At 40.7% G+C, this 21400-nt stretch overlaps 1 protein-coding gene across 2 annotated transcripts in view; it reads right to left on the reverse strand.

The window, feature by feature from the left end:
• Window positions 1-21170, reverse strand: part of CRB1 (crumbs cell polarity complex component 1) — a 189886-nt gene extending 168716 nt beyond the window's left edge. Inside the window, exon 1 of one of the 2 annotated variants that reach the window (XM_069737364.1) lies at window positions 20849-21170. In XM_069737364.1, the coding sequence (XP_069593465.1) occupies window positions 20849-20924 (76 nt within the window). In that variant the 5' untranslated portion in view covers window positions 20925-21170. The remainder of the gene's footprint in view (window positions 1-20848) is intronic. The other variant, XM_069737362.1, reaches the window with a different exon arrangement.
• Between the last annotated feature and the right edge of the window lie 230 nt (window positions 21171-21400).

The raw sequence follows: 21400 nt of genomic DNA on the forward strand, positions 1-21400 counted from the left end.
AATCGGTGGGTGGGTTGCTGGGATTATGCAGAGCATAATACATATAGTTATGATTATTGTAGTCATATACGTACTATTCCAGATTGTGCTCAAGAGTATCTCAGTATGCACAGATAAACTTTGTGTAATAGATGCAAGAGTATAAAGTTTTTTTTCCTTCTTCTCTTATGTTATCCTTTGCTAATACTGATTATTGCGCTTATTTTGCTATCCCTTTGTAATATCTGTACTTATTGCAAAACAAAGAAAAGGTTGCGAGAGTTAAACGGAAGAATTAATACTAGATTTGATTCTCTTATTGAATACAAGCATGTACATGTGTAATACCAAATAAAGGCTTTGTCTTTGGCCCTGTGGTAATAAAATAAATAAAAGAAAATGTCAAAGGGGGGAATTGTGGAGATCAGACTGAACTAAAGGAATCCATCTTGTCTTCTTCCTGAGAAATCTCGCTTACAACAAGATACATTTCTGCTGACTTGACATTTCCTTTTATGGAAGTAATCATGTGTGCATTCCTTCTTTCAATAGCAGCCTTTCATTCACCTTCCAGATGATGTAACTTTCTACTGATAAAGACTGGTATAGATTGTTTATGTAAGAGATAGTGAAATATGAGCGCTTGTGCGCATGTCTGTAAAAGAATAATTCTTTTCTATATAAAGGGAGGGCAAAGCCCAGAGAGAGAGATGTGCTCCTGGGCTTCCCCTGTATATGATCACACAATACCTTGTTTGCGTGTCATTTACTCAGGATCCCTACCTCTAGTAAGCCAGGGACTGAGAAGGACTTAACACATAGCAAAGTAAATAAGAAATGTTAATTCAGAAATTACCTACTGTAGTTTTGAAATCGTGTTTTTTATGTTTAATGTATTGATTTTTTTTTTCAATTTCCTATAACATTATATTAAAAAAAAAACAAAAACAGAAATCATGGAAATTTCACACTGGCCATTAGACCTCATACTAGATTCACACTTCTTGTTCTGTGCAGAAGACTTTTCAGCAATCTCATCACCATCACAGACAAGATTACAATCTAGCATAACACCATTCACAAGAGTCAATGTCACAGTTCACTTTCTCCCATTCTCTTTAAAGCATGCTGAGAAAAGGCTTCTTTGTGAACAATTAGGGTTTGAGCCAGTCTACTGCAGCTAATGACCATGTGCCCAACATTAAGTAGGAGTCTAATATAAGCCTAGTGGCCAGTGTGAAACTTACTAGATTGTTTATTTAACCAATTCAGAATCAGGACATTTACCCCCATTCCTGATCAGGTTTTTTTCATACGTATGGATTGAAGAGCTATAAAGTTTTTCTCATTTGGATATTCGAATAATTTTTGCATCTCTGTTTGGGATACATGTGGCTTAAATTTATGTTATTTTAATACTTTCATATTCTATTTTCTTTTTGTTGCTGATATTAGGTGATATCAGTAGGGAAACGTGTTTGCTTTTCTCATTTTTTATTTATTTATTTATTTTTTTTAAACCCACAAAGGACCAAGAGAATAGAATTTCAATTTTGTTGACAATCATTTTTATACGCTGGACATGGGCATTTTTTGTTTCATGGGGACTATTAACAACGATTTGGATTGGCAGTGGCATTTTTTATTTTTCACTCACTTTTTTTTTCTTTTTATCATATTGTGCCCACCATGCGAGCATAAAAGGCCTTTGAGAGGTATTTTAACATTTAAATACTTTTTATCTGATTTCCCCTGTAACTGGGGCTGGTATATTAGTCCAAGTTACAGTAGAAATTCAGGCTCCTGGTACTGTAGCTTCTGCTCCCTCCTTACATCTAATGATCACATAAATGTTGGATCCAGATAAGGAAGTGCAGTTAGCGCTTCCTATATACTGTATACACACCATTTCTTTTGCGTTGTGTATATAGTGATAGAGAAGGGAGACATGGTAGTATACCATCTGTGCCTTCTCTACACTCCCTGACAGAAGTTATGTCGCTTATCCATGGTATGTAAATAAAAGCTTATAACCTGACGTTAAATTCATCCATTGGTTGTATAAATTATTCTTTTGAAAGCTGAAACCCTCCGAAATGTGATTTAGGTTAAGAAGATGAATTGGCATCAATGCAGAAATATTGATCAGTTAATGGACACAGAATGGTCAGATTTTGGCAACACAAAAGTTTTGTCGCCCACAGAAAGTAATGTGATATTCAAACAAATAATTAACTTAAAATACAAATATATGTTGCATAACATTGGTGAATGAAGTTGTGGTGCTATTAGAATCATATTTAATATTTTGTGTGACTTCCATTAGCTTGAAGGACTGCATCCATGCGGTTCAACAATGATTCATACAATTTATTAATGAAGTCATCAGGAATAGCCAAGAATGCAGTCTTACATGCCTCCCAGAGTTCATCTAGATTCTTTGGTTTTGTCTTCCAAGGTTCCTCTTTCATCCTACCCCAAACATGCTCAATAATGTTCATGTCTGGTGACTGGGCTGGCCAGTCCTTGAGCACCTTGATCTTTTTTGCCTGGAGGAACTTTGCTGTAGAGATGGATGTATGAGATGGAGCACTATCCTGCTGCAGAATTTGACCCCTTTTATGATTTGGAATATAAGAGGTAGCTAATATTTCTTGATATTTTAGGCTATCAATATTGCCTTCCACCTTGCAAATGTTTCGCACACCCCCATACTGAATGTAACCCCAGACCATGATCTTTCCACCACCAAATTCAACTGTTTTCTGGGTGTATTTTGGATCCATACGGGCTCCATTAGGTCTTGTGCAGTATTTGCGGCAGCTGTGGTGTAATTCTACTGAAGATTCATCAGAGAAATTCACCTTCTGCCACTTTTCCAGCATCCATCTTTTTAGCAGGCTTTGGGACTTTGCAATACCACATGGTTTTTTATTTGCCTTTTGTTTAGTGCTGGCTTCTGGGCACTGATTCGACCATGGAGGCCATTTCGAGACAAAATCCTACAAATTGTTCTAGTTGACACAGGACTTGAGGTGTCCAGGCCTGTTGGAGCTCTGCTGCAGTGGAAGAGGGGTTTGCTTTGGATTTTCTAACCAACAAACGTTCCTCCTGAGCAGTTGTCTTGCGGGGTCTGCCAGACCTGGGCTTGTCAAACACATCTCCAGTCTCTACACTGAAAGAGAACACCTCATATACAAATCAAAACACCCAAGATAAAGAAGGGAAATAGAATCCTCCACATACGCATATCTACCAATAGAGAAACAATCGGAGGTGAGGTTTCCAATATAAACATCATTAATTAGTTAAAATAACAGTACAAAATTCATTAAATATAATAATCCACATGAGAAAGAGTACATGTCAGACGGAAAAAACCATCTGTAAATTGATGTCGGCAGAGAAAGAGACAAAACGGGAACAGGACACCGTGGCAAAGGTAGACCTAAGAAATCACACAGGATACTACATATAAATCTCAGCTCTAATCATAGTGCCCAGGCAGTCAAATATAATAAGTACCAATAGATGGCGCCAAAGCGCCTACCAACGCAAGGTACTGTCGCTATTATTGCACTAAACGCCCAAGCCAGTATTACCATAAAAATTCATTCTGTGGCATTAGAGCAACAATATGTGTATATTACCTGCGGTCATGTTGGCCCAAGTGTCCGACCCGTAATAGATCACCTCGACGAGTGTTTCACCACGCCTGTGGCTTCGTCAGGAGGGGTCTGCCAGACCTGGGCTTGTCAAACACATCTCCAGTCTCTCCATATCTTTTTTAAATTCTTTATACTTGACGCTGAGACACATTAAAGGTGCCAGCCACCTCTGCAGTGGATCTGGTCTTCAGCCTCTTGATAATCCAGGCTTTGGTAGCAGGGTGGATTTTTGGCATGTTGTCAGAGCTCAAGTTGCAGTTCAAGTGAAGGTCTGGGGTGCTGGGTTTCTTTTTACACACACACACTAATTAACCGATCATTTACTAAGCACAGGTGAGGATGTAAACTGGGATTGGGTGCATTATATGACCAGGCGACAAAACTTTTGTCTTGCCAAAATCTGACCATTCTGTGTCCATTAACTGATCAATATTTCTGCATTGATGCCAATTTATTTTCTAAACCTAAACCACATTTTGGAGGGTTTCAGCTTTCAAAAGAATAATTTATACAATCAATGGATGAGTTTAACGTCAGGTTATAAGCTTTTATTTAAATAACATGGATAAGCAACACAACTTCTGTCAAGGAGTGTATGGGAACCTTGGCTATGTTTAACGATCATGTGTAGCTTTTCTACTATGCAGTGATGTTTTAGAACGTCACTGCAAAGTAGAACGTGGACCGCCTGTACGTTTAAAGTCTATGGGTGGTCTGGAAGTATTTAACATGGTCAGTGATAAGGAAAAACATATACAAAAATGGAAAAAAAAATCAAAATACACACCTGTTTAAACAATAGATCGTTTTATTTTGACAAATTCCCATTAAAAGCCACAAAAATATATAACATCTGTTATTTTGTGCTTCCAAAACATAAACATGTTACAAAAACCTGTAATGTTCCAGCATCAAAGATATAACGTTGTTAGTGAAGTCTGCATTCAATTAGTTGCCATAGGAACCTGTTGATACCCATCAAAACATTGTCATGACAACTAAAGACACAAAAGAAGGACATCAGCCTGTTTTATCTTTGGGTACCAAATTCTGCGTCTCTTTCATCTAAACACCCAAAGAGAACAAAGCTTTGCCGCTTCTATATATGAGGGATTCAGGTCACACACGAGACACAAGACAGACAATAAATAACACAGCGGCTCCCGGAGGGGAAAATGTAAGGATGAAGTGCAGCTCATAGAATAAAACGCACAACACCGAGCATTATTCAGCCTACTTACTACAGTACTAGAAGGCTGATAATATTGTAAAATCAGTGTTGTGCCCAGAGCTGCACCTTGTGCCAGACATGCGGGGGAACGCCAGGGATTAATCCTCGGCATCCTGTGAATCTCCTCCCAGCGGGCGCTGACAACATTTAAAGAAAAGAAATCACAATTTGAACTGATGTGGCAGAAAATCCAGTTGCTCAAGCAGAAGATAAGAAGCCGAACAAATTAGTGGAAATTATAGTGAATGCAGTCATTAATTTGAAGCATTAAGCATAAATCTAGCACATATTCAGCTTCTGGAATCAGACGATCAGACAGAATATATTTTATTTCCAACAGAAAATAACAATAAATGTACAACATTCAAAAAGTGGCAACTTCCATCCTCAGCAAACAAGTCTCAAAGTACAAACATCAGGCATGACTTAGGGTACCGTCACACTATACGATTTACCTACGATCACGACCAGCGATATGACCTGGCCGTGATCGTAGGTAAATCGTAGTGTGGTCGCTGGGGAGCTGTCACACAGACAGCTCTCCAGCGACCGAGGATGCCGAGGTCCCTGGGTAACCAGGGTAAACATCGGGTAACTAAGCGCAGGACCGCGCTTAGTTACCCGATGTTTACCCTGGTTACAAGCGTTAAACTAAAAAAAAACAAACAGCACATACTTACATCTGGTGTCCGTCACGTCCCTTGCCGTCTGCTTCCCGCACTCAGTGACTGCTGGCCGTAAAGTGAAAGTGAAAGCACAGCCGCTGTGCTCTGCTTTCACTTTACGGCCGGCAGTCACAGTGCGGGAAGCAGAGACGGCAAGGGACCTGACGGACACCAGAATGTAAGTATGTGCTGTTTGTTTTTTTTTAGTTTAACGCTTGTAACCAGGGTAAACATCGGGTAACTAAGCGGGGTCCTGCGCTTAGTTACCCGATGTTTACCCTGGTTACAAGCGAACGCATCGCTGGATCGCATCGCTAGATCGCTAGATCGGTGTCACACACACCGATCTAGCGATGACAGCGGGAGATCCAGCGATGTAAGAAAGTTCCATACGATCTGCTACGACGTACGATTCTCAGCAGGATCCCTGATCGCTGCTGCGTGTCAGACACAGCGATATCGTAACGATATCGCTGGAACGTCACGAATCGTACCGTCGTAGCGATCGAAATGTTATAGTGTGACGGTACCCTTAGTTCCCTCAGGTTTGGACTCTCCCACATCACTGTGTCCTTTTTGCTGTATTATCACATCAGTATGTACAGTAAAGACCAAAAGTTTGGACACACCTTCTCATTTAAAGATTTTTCTGTATTTTCATAACTATGAAAATTGTAAATTCACACTGAAGGCATCAAAACTATGAATTAACACATGTGGAATTATATACTTAGCAAAAAAGTGTGAAACAACTGAAAATATGTCTTATATTCTAGGTTCTTCAAAGTAGCCACCTTTTGCTTTGATGACTGCTTTGCACACTCTTGGCATTCTCTTGATGAGCTTCAAGAGGTAGTCACCGGAAATGGTTTTCACTTCACAGGTGTGCCCTGTCAGGTTTAGTAAGTGGGATTTCTTGCCTTATAAATGGGGTTGGGACCATCAGTTGTGTTGAGCAGAAATCTACTGAATAGACTGTTAGAATTTGTATTATGACAAGAACAAAGCAGCTAAGTAAAGAAAAACGAGTGGCCATCATTACTTTATGAAATGAAGGTCAGTCAGCCTGAAAAATTGGGAAAACTTTGAAAGTGTCCCCAAGTGCACTTGCAAAAACCATCAAGCGCTACAAAGAAAGTGACTCACATGAGGATCACCCCAGGAAAGGAAGACCAGGAGTCACCTCTGCTTCTGAGGATAAGTTTATCCGAGTCACCAGCCTCTGAAATCGCAGGTTAACAGCAGCTCAGATTAGAGACCAGGTCAATGCCACACAGAGTTCTAGCAGCAGACACATCTCTACAACAACTGTTAAGAGGAGACTTTGTGCAGCAGGCCTTCATGGTAAAATAGCTACTAGGAAACCACTGCTAAGGACAGGCAGCAAGCAGAAGAGACTTGTTTGGGCTAAAGAACACAAGGAATGGACATTAGACCAGTGGAAATCTGTGCTTTGGTCTAATTATTCCAAATTTGAGATCTTTGGTTCCAACCACCGTGTCTTTGTGCGACGCAAAAAAAGGTGAATGGATGGACTCTATATGCCTGGTTCCCACCGAGAAGCATGGAGGAGGAGTGATGGTGTGGGGGTGCTTTGCTAGTGACACTGTTGGGGATTTATTCAAAATTGAAGGCATGCTAAACCAGCATGGCTACCACAGCATCTTGCAGCAGCATGCTATTCCCTCCGGTTTGCGTTTAGATGGACCATCATTTATTTTTCAACAAAACAATGACCCCAAACACACCTCCAGGCTGTGTAAGGGCTATTTGACCAAGAAGGAGAGTGATGGGGTGCTACACCAGATGACCTGGCCTCCACAGTCACCAGACCTGGGGTGAGCTGGACCGCAGAGTGAAGGCAAAAGGGCCAACAAGTGCTAAGCATCTCTGGGAACTCCTTCAAGATTGTTGGAAGACCATTCCAGGTGACTACCTCTTGAAGCTCATCAAGAGAATGCCAAGACTGTGCAAAGCAGTCATCAAAGCAAAAGGTGGCTACTTTGAAGAACCTAGAATATAAGACATATTTTCAGTTGTTTCACACTTTTTTGTTAAGTATATAATCCTACATGTGCTTATTCATAGTTTTGATGCCTTCAGTGTGAATGTACAATTTTCATAGTCATGAAAATACAGAAAAATCTTTAAATGAGAAGGTGTGTCCAAACTTTTGGTCTGTACTGTATATTATTCCTGTACTATGACATCACTGGGCCTCTTATTTCTGTACTGTGACATCACTGTGTCAATTATTCCTGCACTGTGACATCACTGTGACCATTACTCCTGTACTGTGACATCACTGGATCCATTATTACTGTACTGTGACATCACTGTGTACAGTATTCCTATACTGTGACATCACTGTGTCCATTATTCCTGTACTGTGACATCATTGTGTCTATTATTCCTGTACTGTGACATCACTGGATCCATTATTCCTGTACTGTGACATCACTCTGTCCATTATTCATGTACTGTGACATCACTGGGTCTGTTATTCCTGTACTGTGACATCACTGGGTCTGTTATTCCAGTACAGTGACATCGCTAGGCCTGTTATTCCTGTACTGTGACATCCCTGAGCCTGCTATTCCTGTACTGTGACAACGATGGGCCTTTTATTCCTGTACTGTGACATCACTGTGTCCATTATCCCTGTACTGTGACATCACTGGGTCTCTTATTCCTGTACTGTGTCATCACTGGGCCTGTTATTTCTGTACTGTGACATCACTGTGCCCATTATTCCTGTACTGTGACATTTCTGTGTCCATTATTCCTGTACTGTGACATCACTGGATCCATTATTCCTGTACTGTGACATCACTGGATCCATTATTTCTGTACTGTGACATCACTAGATCCATTATTCCAGTACTGTGACATCACTGTGTCCATTATTCCTCTACTGTGACATTTCTGTGTCCATTATTCCTGTACTGTGACATCACTGGATCCATTATTCCTGTACTGTGACATTTCTGTGTCCATTATGCCTGTACTGTGACATCACTGGATCCATTATTCCTGTACTGTGACATCACTGGATTCATTATTCCTGTACTGTGACATCACTGGATCCGCTATTCCTGTACTGTGACATCACTGGGTCTGCTTTTCCTGTACTGCGACATCACTGGGCCTGTTATTAATGTACTGTGACATCACTGGGTCCATTACTTCTGTACTGTGACATCACTGTGTCCATTATTTCTGTACTGTGACATCACTGGATCCATTATTCCTGTACTGTGACATCACTGGATTCATTATTCCTGTACTGTGACATCACTGGATCCATTATTCCTGTACTGTGACATTTCTGTGTCCATTATTCCTGTACTGTGACATCACTGGATCCATTATTCCTGTACTGTGACATCACTGGATTCATTATTCCTGTACTGTGACATCACTGGGTCTGCTATTCCTGTACTGCGACATCACTGGGCCTGTTATTAATGTACTGTGACATCACTGGGTCCATTACTTCTGTACTGTGACATCACTGTGTCCATTATTTCTGTACTGTGACATCACTGGGCCTGTTATTCCTGTACTGTGACATCACTGTGTCCATTATTCCTGTACTGTGATATCACTGTGTTCATTATTCCTGTACTGTGACATCATTGTGTCTGTTATTCCGTACTGTGACATCACTGTGTCCATTATTCCTGTACTGTGACATTAATGGGTCTGTTATTCTTGTTCTGTGACATCACTGGGCCTGTTATTCCTGTACTGTGACATCACTGTGTACAGTATTCCTATACTGTGACATAACTGGGTCCATTATTCCTGTACTGTGACATCACTGTGTCCATTATTCCTGTACTGTGACATCACTGGATCCGTTATTCCTGTACTGTGACATCACTGGACCTGCTCTTCCTGTACTGTGACATCAATGGGTCTGTTATTCCTGTACTATCACATCACTGTGTCCATTATTCCTGTACTGTGATATCACTGGGCCTGCTATTTCTGTACTGTGACATCACTGGGCCTGTTATTCCTGTACTGTGACATCACTGTGTCTGTTATTCCTGTACTGTGACATCACTGGGTCTGTTATTCCTGTACTATGACATCACTGTGTTTGTTATTCCTGTACTGTGACATCACTGGGTCTGTTATTCCTGTACTGTGACATCACTGTGTCTGTTATTCCTGTACTGTGACATCACTGGGCCTGCTATTCCTGTACTGTGACATCACTGGGTCTGTTATTCCTGTACTGTGACATCACTGTGTCCATTATTCCTACACTGTGACATCACTGTGTCCATTATTCCTGTACTGTGACATCACTGGATCCATTATTCCTATACTGTGACATCACTGGATCCATTATTCCTGTACTGTGACATCACTGTGCCTGCTGTTCCTGCACTGTGACATCTCTGTGTCCATTATTGCTGTACATGGACATCACTGGATCCATTATTCCTGTACTGTGACATCACTGGATCCATTATTCCAGTACTATGACATCACTGTGTTTGTTATTGCTGTACTGTGACATCATTGGATCCATTATTCCTGTAGTATCACATCACTGGGCCTGTTATTCCTGTACTGTGACATCACTGGGTCTGTTATTCCTGTACTGTGACATCACTGTGTCTGTTATTCCTGTACTGTGAGATCACTGTGTCCTTTATTCCTGTACTGTTACGTCACTGGGTCCATTATTCTTGTACTGTGACATCACTGTGTTCATTATTCCTGTACTGTGACATCACTGTGTCCTTTATTCCTGTACTGTTACGTCACTGGGTCTGTTATTCCTGTACTATAAACATAAGGATGAATGACCTCGGGGAGATCAAAACATCCAACACCGTGGAGACACATGTTTCTCAATGCAGTGATCCAGAACACTACTCCCATCCCTTATGGGAAATATGCAAATGCATGTAGAAAAGCCGCGGAGACACCATCACGTGTTTCTCAATGTAAGCAATAAATAGCCAGGTCTTTCACCGGGAAGAAACAACCACAGGAAGGGCAGCATCCAAAAGGAAAACCACCTATGCCAAAACATGGTATCCATCCACAGACAGCTGTTTCGGGGTATTTGCCCCTCATCAGTGTGGAGTAGGAAACTGGCTATTAGGAGCAGTGCCTAGTAAAAGGACTATAAACATAAGGATGAATGACCTCGGGTAGATCAAAACATCCAACACCGCGGAGACACCATCACGTGTTTCTCAACGCAGTGATCCAGAACACTGCCCCCATCCTTTATGGGAAATATGCAAATGCATGTAGAATAGCTGCGGAGACACCATCACGTGTTTCTCAACGCAGTGATCCAGAACACTGCCCCCATCCCTTATGGGAAATATGCAAATGCATGTAGAAAAGCCGCGGAGACACCATCACGTGTTTCTCAACGCAAGCAATAAATAGCCTGGTCTTTCACCGGGAAGGAACAACCACGGGAAGGGCAGCATCCAAAAAGGAAAACCACCTATGCCAAAACATGGTATCCATCCACAGATAGCTGTTTCGGGGTATTTGCCCCTCATCATTGTGGAGTAGGAAGCTGGCTATTAGGAGCAGTGCCTAGTAAAAGGACTATAAACTGTGACATCACTGTGTCCATTATTCCTGTACTGTGACATCACTGTGTCCATTATTCCTGTACTGTTACATCACTGTGTCCATTATTCATGTACTGTGACATCACTGGATCCGTTATTCCTGTACTGTGACATCACTGGATCCATTATTCCTGTACTGTGACATCACTGGATCCATTATTCCTGTACTGTGACATCACTGGATCCATTATAACTGTACTGTGACATCACTGTGTCTGTTATTCCTGTACTGTGACATCACTGTGTCCATTATTCCAGTACTGTGACATCACTTTGTTTGTTATTCCTGTACTGTGACATCACTGTGTCTGTTATTCCTGTACTGTGACAACACTGGGTCTGTTATTCCTGCACTGTGACATCACTGGGTCTGTTATTCCTGTTCTGTGACATCACTGGACCTGGGATCTGTGACATCACTGTGTCCATTATTCCTGTACTGTGACATCACTGTGTCTGTTATTCCTGTGCTGTGACATCACTGTGTCCATTATTCCTGTACTGTGACATCTCTGGGTCTGTTATCTCTGTTCTGTGACATTACCTTGTCTGTTCTTGTACTGTGACATCACATTATCCACTATCTCTGAATAGTGAGATTACTTTGTCTGTTCTTGTGCTGTAACATCACAGTGTCCAATATCTCTGTACTGTGACATCACCTTGTCTGTTCCTTTACTGTGACATCACAGTGTCCACTATCTCTGTACTTTGATATCAATTTGTCTGTTCTTGTACTGTGACATCACAGTGTCCACTATCTCTGTACTGTGACATCACCTTGTCTGTTCCTTTACTGTGACATCACAGTGTCCACTATCTCTGTACTGTGACATCACCTTGTCTGTTCTTGTACTGTGACATCACAGTGTCTACGATCTCTGTTCTGTGACATCACCTTGTCTGTTCTTGTACTGTGACATCACAGTGTCCACTATCTCTGTACTTTGATATCAACTTGTCTGTTTTTGTACTGTGACATCACAGTGTCCACTATCTCTGTACTGTGACATCATCTTGTCTGTTCTTGCACTGTGACATCACAGTGTCCAATATCTCTGTACTGTGACATCACCTTGTTTGTTCTTGTACTGTGACATCACAGTGTCCACTATCTCTGTTCTGTGACATCACCTTGTCTGTTCTTGTACTGTGACATCACATTATCCACTATCTCTGAATAGTGAGATTACTTTGTCTGTTCTTGTGCTGTAACATCACAGTGTCCAATATCTCTGTACTGTGACATCACCTTGTCTGTTCCTTTACTGTGACATCACAGTGTCCACTATCTCTGTACTGTGACATCACCTTGTCTGTTCTTGTACTGTGACATCAGAGTGTCCATTATCTCTGTACTGTGACATCACCTTGTCTGTTCTTGTACTGTGACATCACAGTGTCTACGATCTCTGTTCTGTGACATCACCTTGTCTGTTTTTGTACTGCGACATCACAGTGTCCACTATCTCTGTTCTGTGACATCACCTTGTCTGTTCTTGTATTGTGACATCACAGTGTCCACTATCTCTGTACTGTGACATCACCTTGTCTGTTCTTGTACTGTGACATCACAGTGTCTACGATCTCTGTTCTGTGACATTACCTTGTCTGTTCTTGTACTGTGACATCACAGTGTCCACTATCTCTGTACTTTGATATCAACTTGTCTGTTCTTGTACTGTGACATCACAGTGTCCACTATCTCTGTACTGTGACATCATCTTGTCTGTTCTTGTACTATGACATCACAGTGTCCAATATCTCTGTACTGTGACATCACCTTGTCTGTTCCTTTACTGTGACATCACAGTGTCCACTATCTCTGTTCTGTGACATCACCTTGTCTGTTCTTGTACTGTGACATCACATTATCCACTATCTATGTACTGTGACATCACCTTGTCTGTTCTTGTACTGTGACATCACAGTATCTACGATCTCTGTTCTGTGACATCACCTTGTCTGTTCTTGTACTGCGACATCACAGTGTCCACTATCTCTGTACTGTGACATCACCTTGTCTGTTCTTGTATTGTAACATCAGTGTCTACGATCTCTGTTTTGTGCCATCACCTTGTCTGTTCTTGTACTGCGACATAACAGTGTCCACTATCTCTGTACTATGACATCACCTTGTCTGTTCTTGTACTGTGACATCACATTGTCCAGTATCTGTGCTGTGAGATTACTTTGTCTGTTCTTGTACTGTGACATCACAGTGTCCAATATCTCTGTACTGTGACATCACCTTGTGTGTTCCTTTACAGTGATATCAGTGTCCACTATCTCTGTACTGTGACATCACCTTGTCTGTTCTTGTATTGTGACATCACAGTGTCCACTATCTCTGTACTGTGTCATCACCTTGTCTGTTCTTGTACTGTGACATCACAGTGTCTACGATCTCTGTTCTGTGACATCACCTTGTCTGTTCTTGTACTGTGACATCACAGTGTCCACTATCTCTGTTCTGTGACATCACCTTGTCTGTTCTTGTATTGTGACATCACAGTGTCCACTATCTCTGTACTGTGACATCACCTTGTCTGTTCTTGTATTGTGACATCACAGTGTCCACTATCTCTGTACTGTGACATCACCTTGTCTGTTCTTGTACTGTGACATCACAGTGTCTACGATCTCTGTTCTGTGACATCACCTTGTCTGCTCTTGCATTGCGACATCACAGTGTCCACTATCTCTGTTCTGTGACATCCCCTTGTCTGTTCTTGTACTGTGACATCACAGTGTCCACTATCTCTGTACTGTGACATCACCTTGTCTGTTCTTGTATTGTGATATCACAGTGTCCACTATCTCTGTACTGTGTCATCACCTTGTCTGTTCTTGTACTGTGACATAACAGTGTCTACGATCTCTGTTCTGTGACATCACCTTGTCTGTTCTTGTACTGTGACATCACAGTGTCCACTATCTCTGTACTGTGACATCACCTTGTCTGTTCTTGTATTGTGACATCACAGTGTCCACTATCTCTGTACTGTGACATCACCTTGTCTGTTCTTGCACTGTGACATCACAGTGTCTACGATCTCTGTTCTGTGACATCACCTTGTCTGTTCTTGTACTGCGACATCAGTGTCCACTATCTCTGTACTGTGACATCACCTTGTCCGTTCTTGTACTGTGACATCACAGTGTCCACTATCTCTGTACTGTGACATCACCTTGTCTGTTCTTGTACTGTGACATCACAGTGTCCACTATTTCTGTTCTGTGACATCACCTTGTCTGTTCTTGTACTGTGACATCACAGTGTCCACTATCTCTGTACTGTGACATCACCTTGTCTGTTCTTGTACTGTGACATCACATTGTCCACTATCTCTGTACTGTGACATCACCTTGTCTGTTCTTGTACTGTTCTTGTTCATTATTTGTATGCTGGGAAATTTCTAAGTCAATTATTGCTGAATGGAGACATTTTCATCTTTATATAACACCATATTTTTGCCTGTAAGAGATTCTTAGGTTCTAGCCGTCTGTATTATACAGCCATCATCATGACATGTATGATTATTATCAATACAAAAGATAAACAGGCTGCAGCACTGTAGTTAATCATCTCAGATACAGTATTACAATACTAAGCTATAATGAGACACACAAACAGGCAAATCTCTGTAAAATGGAATGGCAGTAAAAAGGGATTTACATCTGAAATCACTGAAGGATTACTATATACTCTGCTACTGCTCCTTCTTCTCTGTTGTCTCAATCAACCCTGCATCTGGAGACTACAGAGCGCTACTTGGTTATAATATGTTTCCGCAAAGCAAATTTTTTGTTAATAAATTATTGTGTTTTGTAAGAATATTTGGTAAATAATGTATCAATTCTAACAGGTAAAAAATGTGAAATGATTGTAGCTTAAGTAACAGTGACAGACGTGACCTAGATTATATGAGCCCCTTTAGAGTTTCTTTGTCCTGGATTTAACTCTATGATTGCCTGGGAATAATGCAATAAGGCTCATGTCTGATTTCATGCAGTCAGAAGACTTTTATGCTGAAGGTTATGAAGTGTGTGAGATCTTTTGTTTTCTTTGATGAATTTGTCATTGTAAGTGATGGAGAAACTTATAGATCATTATTAGTGATGAGCGAATATACTCGTTACTCAAGATTTCTCGAGCACGCTCGGGTGTCCTCCGAGTATTTTTTAGTGCTCGGAGATTTAGTTTTCTTCGCCGCAGCTGAATGATTTATATCTGTTAGTCAGCATAAGTACATGTGGGGGTTGCCTGGTTGCTAGGGAAGCCCCACATGTATTTATGCTGGCTAACAGATCTAAATCATTCAGCTGCGGTGAAGAAAACTAAATCTCCGAGCATGAAAAAATACTCGGAGGACACCCGAGCCTGCTTGGGAAATCTTGAGTAATAAGTATATTCGCTCATTACTAATCATTATATTGACAAGATGTTCACAACAGTACAAAGTTGTTTTTAAGAAGTCTATCATATTTTGGGATCACAAATAGAAGATGAACCACAGTAGAAAGGTTAGGATCTCCCCAAAAAGACCAACCCAGTAGGGTTACGCAGGTTCTGGAACATTATTGTTGGGTAAAGTGATTACAATATTAGCAGTGATTGTGACGTATTGATACATATTTTAGAAGCCTTGTTTTTTTAACATAATTTAAAGATGATTCTGTTTAAAACAATCTTTAGGCTATATTCAGATGCAGTGAATTGAATGCAAGTGAATATGGAGCATACACAAGGTCTTCAAATCTGGTTAAATTCACCAGAAGGCTTCAAACGCCGAAACGTACGTCGGGGCCTGACACCACACTCTACAGGAGGTAATTTAAATATACCGTACTTTCTCCCTTTCATTTTTCCCTTTTGTTGCTTCCATATGTGAATTGCATTATTTGTGGCAGCCATTCTATAACAATTTATAAAAAAATAAAGATTATTATTATATGTATATACACGTATAATAAGGAACAGACCAATGTTTTGTCTTTATGGCGGGGATGTACGCTGTGATTACCCCTGTCATATAATTAGAGTGTGGTGCCAATTGCTGGTTTTCTCACTTTTTAAGTATTACATTTTTTAATGCTTGATTTTTTTGTATATTTAATAAAATGTCATGTTTTATATTACTATGGTTCATTGTTTCCAAATTCCTCTCCCTGGATTCATTCATCTGTCGTACTGAACATTGATCCCTCCATGTGTTACTTTGGGCACATAAACTTTAAGCTCACATTGATATTGGTGCTCACTGTGTCTGCGCCATTTGATTTTCAGATGAAGAATTGACTAGAGAATCATAGTGAGTAGCTTTATAACCATGAGTCTCTCACTCTGAAAAAATAAGTTTTTTGCTGAATTTCCACGATGAGTTTTTGGTGAGTTTTTGACTCTGCATAAAAAATCATAGAGTCCAGCAATGTGTATGAGATTTTTTAGAAATCTCATGCCCACTGTGCTTTTCTCACGCTGCATAAACTGACCTGCAGTTCGATTCTGCAACATGTCAATTTCTCTTGTAAGGACTCTGAGTTTTATATTAGGATTTTCCTTTTAGAATTGCACTAGATGCGTAAAATCCACAAGTTAAAAAAAAAGTGTTTTTAGTGCATTTCCACTGCAGAAACGCACTAAAAACCTATGTACTGTATGCCACACATGACTGTATCAATAAAGTTTTGTCAAAGCTGAATACCAGGAAGTATCAAAAATAGTGATGAGCGAGTGTACTCGTTGCTCGGGTTTTCCCGAGCACGCTCGGGTGACCTCCGAGTATTTGTTATTGCTCGGAGATATAGTTTTCATTGCCTCAGTTGCATGTTTTACAGCTTCCAGATACGTTGAATACATGTGGGAATTCCCTAACAAACAGACATTCCTCACATGTATTCTGGAAGCCATAAATTATGCAGCTGAGGCGATGAAAACTATATCTCCAAGCAATAACAAATACTTGGAGGTCACCCGAGTGTGCTCAGGAAAACCTGAGCAACGAGTATACTCGCTCATCACTAATCAAAAACAAAGCTGCAAACCAAAAAGAGACAAAAAGCGAAGCATCAAACATGATAACAATACATGTAAAGAAAAACACCCTAAAACCACAATTAAAAATCCAGAAAGTAACCTAATTAACATGAGGTGCAGAAATGCTGGCTAAAATATGTAACATAAAAAACTCACCAAAAACTCATCATGGAAAAAAGCGTTAAAGAGCAAAGTGCCCACACACTATGCAGAGAAGCCTGGCAGCTAACTCTCTATGGCTTTGTTTTTGCTTTTTAAACAATGGAAGAAAGTAGCATTGGACACAAAGAATATTGGTGCAAGACCTAGGATCCGGTCCTCTGGTCCAAATGACAAATAAAGATAATGGCTATTGATGTAGCATTTCAAGAAAGATCAAACCGTTGTTTATTATCCATGCAATATTCCAACTGTATTAGGCTTTTCAAGATTGATAAAAGATCATGCAGCTGAAAAGATGCATGGGTAATAAATGAAGGTTTGGTCTTTTCGGAAGAACTGCATACCTCTTCATTTTTTGTTTTGCTTTTATTTTTTTATTTTAGTTACGTAAACAGAACAACCATATCCTCACTAATTTATTCCAAGTCTAACAGGGTGCAAAGCAGAAGATGGAGATAGTTAACGTTCCACAGCACTCTCAACCAAATGCTGCCTTCTGCTGGTTGAACCGAACAGACGGGAACTAAAAGATGGGGAGAGTATACCCGGAGGGAAGAGCTTGAAGGGGACGCCAGATCACGTGACAACTGTAGTGCAGTTGCTAAATATAAAAAGGTCAAAATGGTGAAATGGGAAGTTGGCGAGAAGGGGAGGACGCGTGAGCAGTGCAAAAAGCTTTTTGGTCATCCCCGGAGTGAAGCTACCTGTGGGTGACTGCAGCATACCAGAGGAGGCGAGATGTCGTTGGTCAAGTATCGAAGTCCAGACTTCGCCGGTCAAGATCCAATGTCCAGACATCGCTGGTCAAGATCCAATGTCTATACTCCGCCAGTGGTCGGACACTAATCTTTGGATGAGACAGAACGTATGCCATGCTGAGGAGAAGTCTGGGGTGAAGTGAGCCTTTACTTCCAGTCCTGACATATGGTACAAGGTGTGGGCCAGGGTCATGCTTCATGGAAGAAAGACGACCAGTGCGACAAACATACTGGGTACCAAGTGACTCCAATATTGGGGACTTAAGGCTTAGCGGGAAATACTGGTGACTCTCGATAGGGCCAGTGTAATAATCAGAGGCCCTATAAAAGTGTACGAGGGGAACAGGTCTAATACTGAGATTGACGCCTGTTAAGCTGAGATATACAGGTCCTATTAGTTGTTCCGCTGCCAGATAGTAAGGATACATAAATAGAGTGTTGAATAAAGGTATCACATTGAATGTAGTAAGTGTCATAACATACTGTATTACTCTTATTATCGCCCATTATATATTGTGTACGTGTGTGTGCATATATCAAGATTTCTGTGTTAGACACATAAATGGTGCTGTTGACTAGCACTGCATTCTTATGGTCTGGCTAGATGGAACAGATCTTGGTACTGGAACATAATTGCAGACTTGCCCATATTTGATAATATAAATGAGTGAAACCATTGAATGATAGTAGTTGTAGTAGTGGAAATGATCAGCTCTGTACTACATAGTAAGCAATTAATCATCTTAAATGTAGAAACAGTCCTTTAATGTTGCACTAATATCTTATCTCCATCAATTACTGCTTTTTGCGCCTCCGTCAGGTCAGCATCTTGGAACCTTGAGCCTAACGGGTTGTGCAAAAATCCATTTCTAGAGGATGATAATCAGACACAACACTAAGTCAGATGTTTGATTTATGCAGCGCTTGTTCATTTCATTGGAGATTGGCCAAGACTCATCTATGTACATTCACTACCAAATGGAAATCAGGATGGGAATGGGGACAGTTTTGTATGTAATGGAAAGTACTAGCTGCTAAACCCTACCAGGCTTTTAATGTTGTATCTGTCTGATATGTCATGAAGGTTAGCTTCAGGGTAGGTTTATGCTGAGTTTTTTCATGAGAATTTCTCTAGCAGAAAAACCTGCCACAGAAAACTGAAGAGTTTTTATTTTGATGGATTTTTTTCTGCTATTTTTGTTTTTTTTTCTCGGGTGTTTTCTGCATTTAATTAATACATTTGACAAATTTAGCACTTATTTATGCAAAAATAATTGAAATGTTGCTTTTTTAAAGGCTGAGGAAAAAAAATGTAAAAATCAATAACCATTAAAATCAATAACACAAATATTTTAAGCCTTTTGTAATATGCCCCTTTTGCCCCAGAAGTCATGCAGTCCTGGCATTACTGTCCAGCTCCAGTAGCTTCGGGCATAGGCACAATGTATAGGCGAATCCCATGTCATTAGGTTCCCTGCACATATTGTACACCAGAGGCCACTGGAGCTTCATTGTTATGCCAGGACTCCATGACTCCAGACCGGGACCACACTTTTGACTCCATTTTACAGGAAGTACACACTATATACCAAATTCTTTCATCTATTATCAGTCATTTTTCCGAGACCTGCATCTTTAGACAAAGCTGTTACCGTGCGGTATGAGGCTACGATTGTGATTTAGGCAATGTATACTTTAATGACACAATCCCTTTAATTGGGTCTGGGTTCAAATCCTTCCAAGGAAACATAAAATAATTGTTGGTATACAGTATATTCTTAAAGGTAATCCGGCACCAGAATTTTGATATCCATCTGAGTACAATAAGATTTATGGGCAGAGGCCTGATTCCAGTTATGTATTATTTCTTTACTTGCTGCCATTTTGATAAAATCCCTGTTTTCTCTGCTGCAGATCTCCCTGCTCTCTGAATGCTGAGCTCTGTATAACCCCGCCCGTCAACACCACTGATTGGCAGCCTTCACTGTACACTGTGCATAGGCAGAAAGCTGCCAATCGGTGGTGGAGGCGGGGTTACACAGAGCTCATGACTATGGAGGACTAAATGACAGCAGGTTTACTAGACTAGTAATAATCTCCTGCAGATAAACTGTGATTTTATCAAAACTGCAGCAAACAGCCTAGTAAACGAATCAGAGTCTCTGTCTCTGCATTCTGCTGCTCTCAGGTTAGATTACATTATACTGCTTTTAGTTGGCAAAACCTGGTGACTAATTCCTTTTAATAAGTGTGAATAAATAATGGATATGTTTGTCTTATATCATATAAAATGTAGTTCAGTATGACAACCGATCCCTTCTATGCCTCTAACTAATGACCAGAGTATTATTTAGTAACTTTTCTAACACTGCCATGTACAGACTATGAGGGGAGAATGGACCCTGGACTTGATTGCATGGTAGCAGACGATATTTGCACCTAATTCTTCAGTCTGCTGCCAGAAAATTATTCATGCAGAGAGAAAATTGTCCTAAAAAAGGCCTTTCATATCTAATGACGCATACAAAATAAGTCCGGAATTGTCATTATTGTACAGTTATAAAATAACAATAAAGAAAAACAACAGAAAAAAAAGTATAAGATAACTTCTGCACGTCTGCGTAGAAATACAGTATGTCACAAATCCGTTCGTCGGAGGTAATATATAAAGCAATTATGGGAACATTTATTGTTAATAGAGCATGATGAGGAATAAATATAACTCACATGTGACTCGTAGATACATCAGTACAGCTAACCAGAGACTGTGACAGCACCAGGACCCCCGTGGCTGATCCATCATCCGGCTCGGCTCTATGGCTCTGTCCACATCACTCCATTCAGAGGCAGGATGCTCGGAGCCATGCCTCGTCCATAAGCACCAAGCATCAGCCCTGTATCATGTAGGCAGCAGAGTCTGCTCTCACTGACAGCCAAGATGCTGAACAAGTGGCATGGGCGATGGGGAAAGCCTGGTGCAGATCATTGCACAATCATGGAGTGGATGGAGGGAGGGAGTCCTGCAGCCTGCACACACCAGGATCTCTGTAGCCACCTGGATTATCGGCTTCGAAATCTGAAATGTAGTCTGCAGTCCAATATTGTCACTGACGGTGATATCTGAAGAGCATAAAAAAAGAAATGTTTCCAAGCCATCTCTGACATATCCGATTTTCCAATGCAGAAACGATGAGATCACACATAGTTATACCCACGTGGCACATGGACGGGTCTTCTGCCCCATGATTTCTGTGCTGGTTGACGTACATTTCAGACGTT

The sequence above is a fragment of the Ranitomeya imitator genome, chromosome 8 (assembly GCF_032444005.1).
Source record: "Ranitomeya imitator isolate aRanImi1 chromosome 8, aRanImi1.pri, whole genome shotgun sequence".
NCBI lineage: Eukaryota > Metazoa > Chordata > Amphibia > Anura > Dendrobatidae > Ranitomeya > Ranitomeya imitator.